At 42.6% G+C, this 11,056-nt stretch overlaps 2 protein-coding genes across 3 annotated transcripts; one reads left to right on the top strand and one right to left on the bottom strand.

Annotated features, from left to right (window-relative positions):
- The first annotated feature begins 1,718 nt into the window (after positions 1-1,718).
- On the top strand, positions 1,719-4,579 carry zgc:161969 (uncharacterized protein LOC569044 homolog). Its single transcript, XM_040051855.1, has 2 exons — positions 1,719-2,166; positions 2,470-4,579. Exons 1-2 carry the CDS (start codon positions 1,975-1,977, stop codon positions 4,180-4,182), a joined length of 1,905 nt encoding a protein of 634 aa, XP_039907789.1. The 5' UTR covers positions 1,719-1,974; the 3' UTR covers positions 4,183-4,579.
- A 1,255-nt stretch (positions 4,580-5,834) lies between these two features.
- aimp2 (aminoacyl tRNA synthetase complex interacting multifunctional protein 2) lies at positions 5,835-9,920 on the bottom strand. 2 transcript variants are annotated; one of them, XM_040051856.1, is made up of 4 exons: positions 9,661-9,920; positions 8,119-8,331; positions 7,590-7,824; positions 5,835-6,718 (listed from the first exon to the last, which is right to left on the bottom strand). In XM_040051856.1, the coding sequence occupies exons 1-4, from the start codon at positions 9,787-9,789 to the stop codon at positions 6,330-6,332; spliced, it is 966 nt and encodes a 321-aa protein (XP_039907790.1). In that variant the 5' UTR covers positions 9,790-9,920; the 3' UTR covers positions 5,835-6,329. The 2 variants fall into 2 exon arrangements, with proteins under 2 accessions (XP_039907790.1, XP_039907791.1); XM_040051857.1 differs by having other exon boundaries at positions 9,775-9,920.
- Positions 9,921-11,056: the final 1,136 nt, after the last annotated feature.

The raw sequence follows: 11,056 nt of genomic DNA, 5'->3' as shown, positions 1-11,056 counted from the left end.
ATAAACCTTTCCCTCCGCTGCTTCTGACTTTGATCATGCACCTGGCAAACTGGTTAATTGGATTTGCCCCCCAAAAGCCACTGAGCCCACAGAGTGAACACCGAATGAAAGACGTGCTTAATGCATCTCCAGATGGAAGATTTTTTTATATCAGCAGGAAAACATTTTAGGAGCATGCTGCTCGGATGGCTTGAACTGGCAAGATGCCTAGGGCTTATGGAAATAAATGAATGAATGAATGAATGAATAAATAAATAAATAAATAAATAAAACAACTCTTGATGGTGATGAAATCAAGCCAGGTAAGGCAAGCTCTCACATTTGTTTTAATGAACAATTGTGTTTAGAATAGTTTATTCTTCATATTACACAAACTCGGTACAAGTGTGTCTTTACGTTCCCATATGCTGCTAAATGAATGAATGAAATCAACTTGGGAAAAACACTGAATAAACTCTGTGGTCATTTCAAAAGACTTATGGCGACAATGGACTGCGCTGCATTATACAGAGAGGAGTTTGTGTTGTTATGCTCAGATAAACGAAAGAATAACAGAAACGCCAGTAAAGAGAGCCGTAACAAACAGCATATTGTCGGATTGTTTGGCCAGGTTGCATATAATTTCCATGTGTGCCAGCAGAGTGTATTATAAAGCAAATGAAGAGTATTTATTTGTGTCATGAGTTGTTTTATTTTATTATGTCACGAAAGTGCTCAATAACCTCGTTAAAACACAGAAAGAAAGTTGATGCATTCCTTAATTTAAAATGTAATGTTTCCTGCTTCTCAGTAAATTTAATACATTTTTTTCTATGTTCTCTCAGGGATTAAAGATTTTATATTACATTAACATTACATAGCTGCACACCACAGCCAACTGTAAAGCTAACAATTCAAGTTAATTTATATAGAGCCAATTAGTAACAATAGTCCCCTGAATGTGGTTTATACTATTAGGTAAGACCCCGCGGTATTAGAGCCCCCCAAGAATCGCGCAACCCTTCTTGGCAAGAGGGTTTTTTTTAACAGGAAGAAACCTCGAGCAGGACCAAGCTCAGGGAGGGCGGCCACCTTTCCAGCTGCTGAAGGAATATGATAAAAACACTAAGACAATAGAAAGAGAATGGCACTAAAGTATAAACCTGTACAACAAAAATGTACAAATAAAAAAAAACAGAAAAGAAAAACTGACCGCTGTTTAGAAATATGCACCTAAAAACTGAAAGTGCGGTGTGGAAACGAATGGGACTCAGTTAAAAGTCAGAACAAAGCGGGCTGAATGCCACTTCATACCTTTGCGTTAAATGATGCACGAACATCTGTCTGCCCGCTGAATGTGAACAACTTTAAAGGCTGTCCAGACTAAAACAATCCAACAGTTGTGCTTGTGTTTCTGTCGTTTTAGCCTTTCAGATCCCCTGTGTGAAACTTGTGATAGGCTGTAAAAGGAAAATGTTCTAAGCTTCTCTTTTTCCCCCATTAATTTTCTTCGCATGGTTATTTTCTGTAACTGCTTGCTCATTTAATATATTCGGTCTTTGAAACAATGTCTCCATTGATTGCGTCGTTTGTCGTTTCTTACGTCGGCTGCCTGGTGGTGGCGCCAACTCGCAGAAACACAGAGGGGAAAAGGAACTGCTGGTGAAAGCACCACAGTCAACGCAATCAAACGTACAAGGAGAGGACAGCGACGACACTCTGATGGGACTCGTTTGGGTATGGCGCATGCGTACTTCCGCCAGTGTTCCCGTTCTTTGCCGTTGCTGCTCTCAGAGCGCATGTGAGGTAGCTAGCTGACGGTGTTGTCGTCTCCTTCTTCGTTTTCTGGGAAGCATCTGAACAAAGGCCTGCCCCTTTTTCATGAGGATTGCTCTACCGCCATCGTTACTTTACGTGTAATCACGATTACTAAATCGGATTACGATACTTTTATTATATTTCAAGGTACCAGTAACAACAGAGACAGAATTCGAAATGGATGCGGATCACCAAGAAACCAGCGGCGAGACCAAATCGGCCATTAATACTTGGCGTTATCGACACCATTTCACGTACAAGGCAGATCAAGGGAAAAATATCATCGTCCAGTGTAATCTGTGCTTGCCGAGGGTTAATCTGCTGTCCACGTCAAAAACCTCCACTTCAAATCTAAAGAAACATTTAGACGTAAGTCAGTCAGCCTAACAGCCCCGGTACAACTTCCCGTTCCAGTGTTTGTTAATGTTTAAAAGACTCAATGAATGAATAGCCACCCTCGTGATTAATAACGTTACATTGCAGCTGCATGCTACAGGCGCTGGAGGCTCGTAGTGCTCAACTTCTCTGGAAAGAAAAAAAACACAAACAGTCGCTTTACTCTGCAGAAGTGTTCTTAGGAGTGTTTTTCAGTGCAATTAAAGTTTATAAAATGTTGGGAAAGTCTGTTTAAAGAAAAAAACAACTGCCATGAAATCTGTCTTTGTTTTCTAGAGAACACATTTAGGCTGTGAAGCCAGGCCTGATGCCAAGAGAGGACGGAAAAAAGAGGAATACAACGGTGAGGAAAGCAGACACTGCCAGCTCAAAAAGCTCAAAGCGGAAATCATCTCCAGATGCCTGACCCAGGCAAAGATCGATGATCTGATCTTCAACTTCATTGTGGAGGACTGCCAGTCATTTTATGTGCTGGAGCAGCCTGGCTTCAGGAAGCTGATTGCCGGTTTAACTGAAGGGCTCAAATCCATGGACAGGGTGACCCTGTTTACTAAGGTGGACCACGGATTCTCCAAGATGCGGGAAGAGTTGATGTCTAAGCTCAGCAGCGTCCAGTATGTGTGCACCACAGCGGACATCTGGACAGCCCACAACAGGAGCTTCTTCGGGATGACCTGTCACTGGATCGATATGGATTCTTTGGAGAGGAAATCCGCCGCCCTGGCTTTTGCACGGCTGCAGGGCAGGATCACGTATGACACCATCGCCGGCCGCATACACGACGTCCACGTGGCCTACAATATTGAGAGTAAAGTTCAGACAACAGTCACAGATAACGGCAGCCCCTTCATCAGTGTCTTCAGGGAGTTTGCGCTGGACAGCCAAGAAAGTGACGACGACATCGGTTTCTACGAGAACGTGAGCACCGTGCTCGAGGGTGAGCCGGAGCAGGACATGCTGCTGTTTCTGCCCACCGTGCAGCGCTGCGCGTCACACACCCTGGAGCAGATCGTCACTGATGACTTCTGGCAGGCTGTGTCACAGGGGCCCATGTGCCAGCTACATTACAGTGCCATGGCTAAAGTGTTTGCCATATGGAGCAAATGCCACCATCTCCAGGTCGGGATGGACGCGGCAGAGGAGATAGGGAAGATGGCGCTCGTCGTCCCCACCGTTATACGCTGGAACGTAGAGTACTGTGCCGTGCAGAAGATTGTCTCTCTCAGCGAGCGGGAGCTGACGGAGCTCTGCGCTCGCCTCGAGGTCCCACGCTTTCAGCCGGAGGAGATGGCCTTCTTGAAGGAATATGTGACTGTGTTTCACCCGCTCGCATTTGCACTCGAACTTTTCCAGGCGGAGCAGAAATGCTACCTGGGCCTGGTCATCCCAACCGTACTCAGTCTGAAGAACAAGCTAAATGAGCAGAAGGATGCCGCAAAATACTTCGGCGATGCCATCAACGCCATTGTAATGGCTATCGACGTGCGGTTCCAGGAGCTGTTTGGCAGCACCGAAGCGAAGATTGCGACCGCGACAACTCCTCAGTTTCGCTTGTGGTGGATGGCGGCCTCCGAGAGGGAGGAGATGTGCGCCCTGCTGGCCTCGGAGGCGTCCCAGATGGATCCCTGCACCGTAACCGAGGCGAACACCAGCCGCAACCTGTCCACCATTGAATCTGAGGATGACTTCTTTAGCTACGGCTCAGTGAAACCGGCCGTCCAGATCCAGCAGCGGGGGGTGTTGGAGGAGATTCGCAAGTATGTAGAAGGAACGGGGAAGAGCCTCGAGTGCCTGCAGGACTTCCCAAGAGTGAAGCAGCTCTTCCTAAAATACAACACCACCCTGCCGTCCACGGCCCCCGTCCAGCGTCTCTTCAGCCAGAAGGGCAACCTGGTGACGTCACAGAGAAACTTTCTGACTGACGACTATTTCGAGCGCATTCAGCTTTTGAGATACAACAGCAACCTGTGCTCTCTGGTCAGCGAGTGAATGGGTTACCGATGGCCGTCTCAGACTTTTAACCGACACAAAATCAAACCATATTGTTTTGAAGTCATCACAGGAGAACACTGAACAATATCTCATTTCAGGCACTTTAGCCCAAATGTTCTTTCTAATATTTATCCCCCCTGCCTGTTTTGGTTGGCAAAGCATATGTCTCCCACTCCAGAATGGCTTAATGAAAACATCTGATTGACAATCATAGACACTGACACTCGGACTGACAAAAAGCATCTTTATCTGTGCTGTTGTTGTGATTTGATGTAGCCACGGGGTTAAACTGAAGTGATTTTTGTCTTTCAGTTTGTTTTTTTTCTACAGCTGTTCAGTAAGAATGCATCTCCTGTCTGTATTTTATATCATATATAAAGCGACAAGAAGAGACCCCCCCCCTCTCCTTTTGTTTGTTTGTGTCTCGCCTTTTTCCCCCCCCTCTCATAAAAACCAATTGCAAGCCACAAGTAATTAGATTAGTTACAGAATGACATCAGCTGCCTTATTTACATGCAGCACCAAACGCGTTCGGCAAACACTCATTGCACTTTCAAACGCGTCCGGGTGTGTTTGTGTGCGAGGAAGATGCAAAGCATGCAAACAGTGAAATTCCAGTGGTGCACATTTCCCCAGTGTATTCTTTGCCATGTGCCCGGATGTCAGCTAAGAGCTTTCGTCTTGTCAGACAGCTGCCTGGAGACCAACAGGAGGCTGTCAGAGAATACAAACACAGGCTCTGTCTGGACCCGAGCTGTCGAAGACCTGACATTTTTGAAAATGCAAAAACCAGCCCGCAGAGAGCCTGAAAAACCTTGGGATTTGCTTTCCCTTCGATATATTATTCCTAAATATATTCTCTGAGTGATTTTTCGTGAGTTTGCCTACAGCAGTCACAGAGGATTAAACGGACTTGAAAACTGAAAACCTATTTCTCTTCTGAATTGGGATTCTGTTCCATAGTGCAGCTTCTGATAGGGAGAAAAAACAGCTTACACAACTGATTGCAGAGAAAGAACAAGCTGGGGGAGTGTAGATTAAAGAGTAAAGCAACAATTCTTTGCTGCTGCAAAGTAAAACGAGACAGAAGTATCTGGAGTTGCACTGAGTTCAGGGGTCTTCGTTTATGGACTGTAGGAGGAAGCTGGGAGTACCTGTAGAGAACCCAGGAAGAGCGTGTAAATGTACTAAAGACTCAATCACAGCTTCTGTATCGTTAATATGTGGTTGGATGACACAAAATATGCACTGATTAATACAGGGTTTAGGGGCCATAATACTGGGAGTTTGGGGGTTCTCTCTGGGTATGCCAGCTTCATCCCACAGTCCAGACACATGCATTTTAGGTTAGTTGCTGACTTTAAATTGGTAGTAGGTGTGAATCTATTCCTGTAGCAAAGAAGTGAGTTCTTGTGTGGGGTTTTTTCACCCTTTTGGTTCAGTGCACCTCTGTTTGACTGGATATGATAAACATCTGAATAAGGTTGATGAATGACATGCTAGAAAATTATCTTCTGTCACTTAATGTCACTCCTGCCACCTGTTAGACGCAGATGTGCACTTCAGTAAATGCCAGCCGTTTGTCTACTTGGAGTGAAATGGTTTTTGAAGTGATCAAACAGTGCAACAAATCAAACCTGGGCACAAAGTTTGAAGTAGAAAGTAGAAGTTTTAATGATTTCAGAAAAACAAAACACACGAATGGTACAAAGTATTACTTCTGAAAACAACAAGCAATACTCATCACCACACACATTTTTAACAGGGTCGTGTTAGGCACAAAGTGGGTGGAAGGTGTAGAGTGTGTGTGTGTGTGTGTGTGTGTGTGTGTTTGTCTAATAACCTCCGTTAGTATCACTGATTGAACCCATCGCCAAACCCTTGTCCATACCATCTCCTTATTCTTCCTCCCTCGCAAAATGCAGCTTTAGGATCTCTCTATAGCATCATGGCAAAAATAAATACCGTTGAGTCACTTTACCCATCTGCCATAGTGCTTCTACTTCATCTGTGTCAGTTCAGTGTTACGCTAGAGCAAGGAAGGAAGCATCAGGAGGTGTTTCAGACATGGCGGGGATATATTTTATTATTCTAATGCCCTTCTCTCACTTTGCATCTGGTGTCTGGTCCTGGAACAGCCCAAGTCATTTCAGAAGGAGCTTGGCATGGCTGAAGTGGCCCAGGTTCTCGCAAGACTTGATCCAGCGCTGGACGTTAGCCGGAGATGAGGAGGCCGAGCCGCTCTGCAGCACGCAGCAGTAGCAGGCGACATCAGCCAGGGAGAACTCTGGTCCGGATAGCCAGGGGTTGGAACCCAGAGTTGAGTTTAGGGCCCGCAGGACAGCGGATCGCTCTTTGACACTGCCCTCTGCCAGCTGGAAGAAAGCCGTATCCACCCAGCTGTCCACCAGGGTAGCAACAGCGGGGTCACTGGGATAGGGGGCAAGCAGCTTAAAGAGGAAGCGTGCTATGTTGGCCTCACCCTCAATGGGACACATGTTCTTGATGCTAAACTTCATCTGTGGTTTAGGAACTGTGGATGCAGAAGAGAAATGAGGTCATAACTTTTAGACAAATGGTGTCAATATAAAGATTAAAACATCTGCTTTTGTAGGGCATGGGTCTAAAAAGTGAAACCAACACTTAAGTGCCTTAAACCCACATTCTTTCTAATGACCAGGAGGGGGCGGCTGTATAAAAAGATTCTATGAAAAGAGTCTGTGGGAACAAAACTCAACTACTCACTTGATCTTTGACCTCAGTAAACACTTTCCTGATAGATTTATGGGTACAATTTTTTTTTAATAGGACATGCTTCTAATTTTTCTAGTTCAAGTAAAGAGTCAAATATACAAAACAGCAAAGTATGTTGATGGTAAGTCACAATATGGGCGTGCAGCATTCCCAGACTTCACTGCATTAGAAAACTGAGGTGTTTTTGTTTTTGATAATGAATTCATTATCTGCATCTCATAAATGAAGCATTGCTTCCTAATTATACACTAAAAAATAAAGTAGCTGAACGCCTACTCAGAAGACTATGTCTGATTGCAGTTGTTTTTGTTTGTTTTAAAAATACCCTGACGTGGTTATGGTATGATAATTGGTTTCATAGTATTAGAAAAACTAGAATTCTATGAAACAAGCCACCCACATACTTTCACAAGACATTACATCCAAATTAAACTGTATCAGCACTGCCTTGCACCAGCACATTAAAGTGAGCAAGGACAATGAACATATGACTACTACTGTTTTAGGTTCTTGACTTTCTAGAACTTCTAAGTAGGATTTCTAAACAGATTCTTTGGAAGAAACCAGAAAAACATCCTCAAGCATGTGTGACTGTTCAAATCTGACACTCAGAACAAGCCTAATGTGCAAAAGTGCCCAGGTGACCTCACCATCTTTCCATATGAGGGTGAAGCCCAGCTGAAACATGTGGCGGGCGTAGCTGTCTGTGTGCCGTGGTCCGAGGCAGGACAGAAGCTGTGGTGGCACACTGGCAACAGAGGAGTGGACGTGGACAGTGGAGAGCACTCGATAGTGCTGACAGAGCAGGCTGTGGAGCACCAGCAAGGTCAGGGGTGGCTGCACCGGGTTGGCGTTTATGACGATATCACGGAGAGCACCGAGATCCTGGTCACATAAAGATAGGCTCTGCTATTATGACACCGCTACAGCCTGCACATACAGCTAATATTCAGTCTATACCCTAAGGTAGGCATGAAAGGTAAACTCAATTATAGCCAGGTTGAGCAGGTTAACAGTATAAAAACCTGGAATGACAGAGGAGATGTGATCAGGAAGATGGATAAGAGATTACTACTACTGGCAAGAAAAGGCAGTAACAGTAAAGCATTCAGTTAAAATTACTGTCAGAGAGTAGTTTGAAAGAAATGTTACCAGTAGCAACAAACAATTTTTTTATACCTTGCCCAGTACTGTGTCCAGGTCTGTGGTGTTTTTGAAGGTTGTGGAGCACTGGGAGGAAAGGCTGCTGCTGACTGTCAGGTCCAGATCGGCATCAGGGGTCATCACCGTCTTGGCTAAGCCCTCCACAGCTGCTTTCAGCTCATAGAGTTTTCTCATGATCTCATCCTGCCGGGCCTCCAGAGCTTTGACGGCTGGGTCCACCTCGCCATTCTGAAGCAACACAGAAAAAAACAACAACAACAATGAATCTGGCTTAAACCACCCGGTCACATGATTGACTAATGTAAAGCAAAAAAATACTGGCGACTACCCCTTATCCTCCTATGAGGCACACCTATGGTACCAATTTGAAGCTCCTATGTCATTCCATGTAGTAATTACTAACAGCTGCTTTGACAAAAAAAAAAAGTAGGAAAAAAATGGCTCATAATTTGCTATACTTTTAGTATGCTTAATTTTTTGTTTTTAAACTAAATTTTGATCAGTTTTACAATCAAAATGTTGTGGTGACTCAGCTCTACAGAGGTCAACAGAGCTGAGCGGTTACTCAGTCAGCTATTTTCAAGATACACAAAGACTACACATCTATCTGAAGTCTGACTACAAGTTTATATGTCTGGTTAATGCATAACACCAGAAATCTCTAAGGACAAATGAAGTTCAAATTCTCTTCATGGCCTCAATCTCATCACTTAAACATCATTGAAATGTGCAAAGAAAACATGCTATACATTCATGAAAGCCATGATGTGAGTCATGAATCAACAGAATCGTTTATGCTCCACTGCAGATGCTGAAAGTGAAAGCAAAAATATTACACTATCAAACCATGGGGGGTTTACAGCTGGTTCTATTGGCCATTTTGGATCCAAACTGGTCCATCCACTGAAATAGCATGCCTCCATGATGATCAAACAAGAAAAATCTATAATCAACCACCAGTAAAATTAATTAAAATGAAAAATCTCTAATTAAGATGACTATTCAGTAACACGTAAATATGGGTTCAATATTACTTGCTGGTATATAGCTGCCTAGTTAAGTCTATAACGATGAGATAATTACATCTATGATAACATTAAGTTAACCAAACGTGACTGCTGCAATTTCCCCAATACAGTGTCATGAACTTGCAGATGAAACAGTACGGTCGGTGCACCCCCACAAATGAAGAATGGTCTCAAATAAAGACACAATCCTGATCGATTACATTAAAAACAATGTCACAGACTGGAGACAAGCTAACCGAACCGTTTCACAACTCTATGCCGTTTAATAATCTTGATGTAAAACAGCGGAGACACGCTGTAGTTGTTGCATCAGCCTAAAACTGAGATTACTCCCTGACAAGCTAAGTTAGCTAGCTCGGCTACAGACAGCTCCAGCTAATATCGCGTCCGAGAAGCGCAACTATGAATGGAAACAACGAACAGGGAGAGGAGCATAGCCCAAGCGAAAGAGTTAATATTAATAATAATAATAATAATAATGATGATAATAAAAAGAATAAAATTATAACTTCGAAATGTGATTAGTTACCTGAAGCGCGTGTTCGGGGGTGCAGCTTTTTCCTTGCTGCGCGTGGATATTTGGTACCTTGTACATGCAGGTGGGCAAATCAATCTTTATGTCACCCCCACAGATGGGCTTTACCTGGTACATGGGCATGGTGGTGGAGGACAGAGTGTCACAAAAGGCTAAAAACAAAAACCCGGACACACAAGTCTTGTTGACAGGCAGCAGCAGCGGCAGGGACTACCACAGCTCACGGTGACACGGGAAAGAGGCCGGGGTGACGTCATATCCGGTGAAATCAAAAAGACGTTTTATTTCCGTTTTCTAATTTTATTATTATTATTATTATTATTATTAGCCATTCATAAGCAAAATTTCCAGTTGTTATAATAAACTTCTGACAATGACTCTACAACTCAAAATTTCAAGCTATTTTCTCAGTTTCACGTTAATTTGTATTTACAATACAGGGGGAAAAAAGCTTACATATGTTTCAGCTTCTAACAATAGATAAATAAATAAGTCGAATTCAAAATTTCGACTTACTAAGTCAAACATATGAGAAAATAACATCAAAATTGTGAGATAACAACCCACCACTGAATTTTATTTATGAGGGGGTTTTTTTCACAGTTTTTTTTTCTTATGCTGGATTCCATGAAATAGAAACCAAAGAGCCACTTTCATTATTCATAAAACAAAATTTATATGACAATATTAGATCATGAAGAAAAAAGTTAATGAATTAATGTAGAAAATAATTTTAAGAAAAATCAAATATATATTTAAAAAAAGCTTATGTCAAATTAATTATAATCACTCCATAAAGAAAATATTTTAAAGGATTTTTCAACTACAGGCTTCAGCTGGTTTACTACAAGGCCAGCCATAAATCTATACAACACTTGCATTTATGTTAAAAAAAAAAGAAAAAAAAAGCAAAACACTTCCCTAGTAAAACGAAGAGAGTCCAGATTACAATTTTCATCACACATTCAAAATCTGATTGCTTTTGCTGACAAATGTGGTAATTCAATATTCTTACCAGCTCCACATATTATTCCAGAGAGGCTGCACTGATTCACAATGGAAAACCGTTATTCCAATTTTCAATATCATTTTCACAGAACACATAATTATTCACATCCAAATTAAATCTCAGATATGAGAATTCATTAGATGGGTAAATCTTATTTGGGATATTGAAGCTCGTCTCTTTCACCTAAGGAGGGAGAGAGAGAGATATACTTTATTCTCAGCACTTTAACCTCTTCAACATTAAATTCCTCCATAATACTGTTCTTTCTAAGGAACTAGGATAGATTATAAGTCTGTTGGTATAATTACTATCACATAAGTCAGTTCCTGCTATGCAGAGCTTTCTCAGACCAGGGGAAAACTATTATTGTTGAACTCAAAG

Source organism: Simochromis diagramma, unplaced genomic scaffold, assembly GCF_900408965.1.
Source record: "Simochromis diagramma unplaced genomic scaffold, fSimDia1.1 OVJJ01000321.1, whole genome shotgun sequence".
Classification (NCBI taxonomy): Eukaryota; Metazoa; Chordata; class Actinopteri; order Cichliformes; family Cichlidae; genus Simochromis; species Simochromis diagramma.
Note: the sequence above shows the minus strand (reverse complement) of the source record. Positions and strands in the feature narration are given on the sequence as shown.

What these genes read in the sequence shown, in the direction of transcription:
- zgc:161969 (XM_040051855.1), top strand. Translation starts at nt 1,975, where the DNA reads ATGGATGCGGATCACCAAGAAACCAGCGGCGAGACCAAATCGGCCATT. An exon ending in ATCTAAAGAAACATTTAGAC is followed by an intron (nt 2,167 to 2,469) that starts GTAAGTCAGTCA and finishes TTTGTTTTCTAG; the next exon opens with AGAACACATTTAGGCTGTGA.
- aimp2 (XM_040051856.1), bottom strand. Translation starts at nt 9,789, where the DNA reads ATGCCCATGTACCAGGTAAAGCCCATCTGTGGGGGTGACATAAAGATT. An exon ending in CCCCCGAACACGCGCTTCAG is followed by an intron (nt 8,332 to 9,660) that starts GTAACTAATCAC and finishes GTGTTGCTTCAG; the next exon opens with AATGGCGAGGTGGACCCAGC. An exon ending in CACCCTCATATGGAAAGATG is followed by an intron (nt 6,719 to 7,589) that starts GTGAGGTCACCT and finishes CTGCATCCACAG; the next exon opens with TTCCTAAACCACAGATGAAG.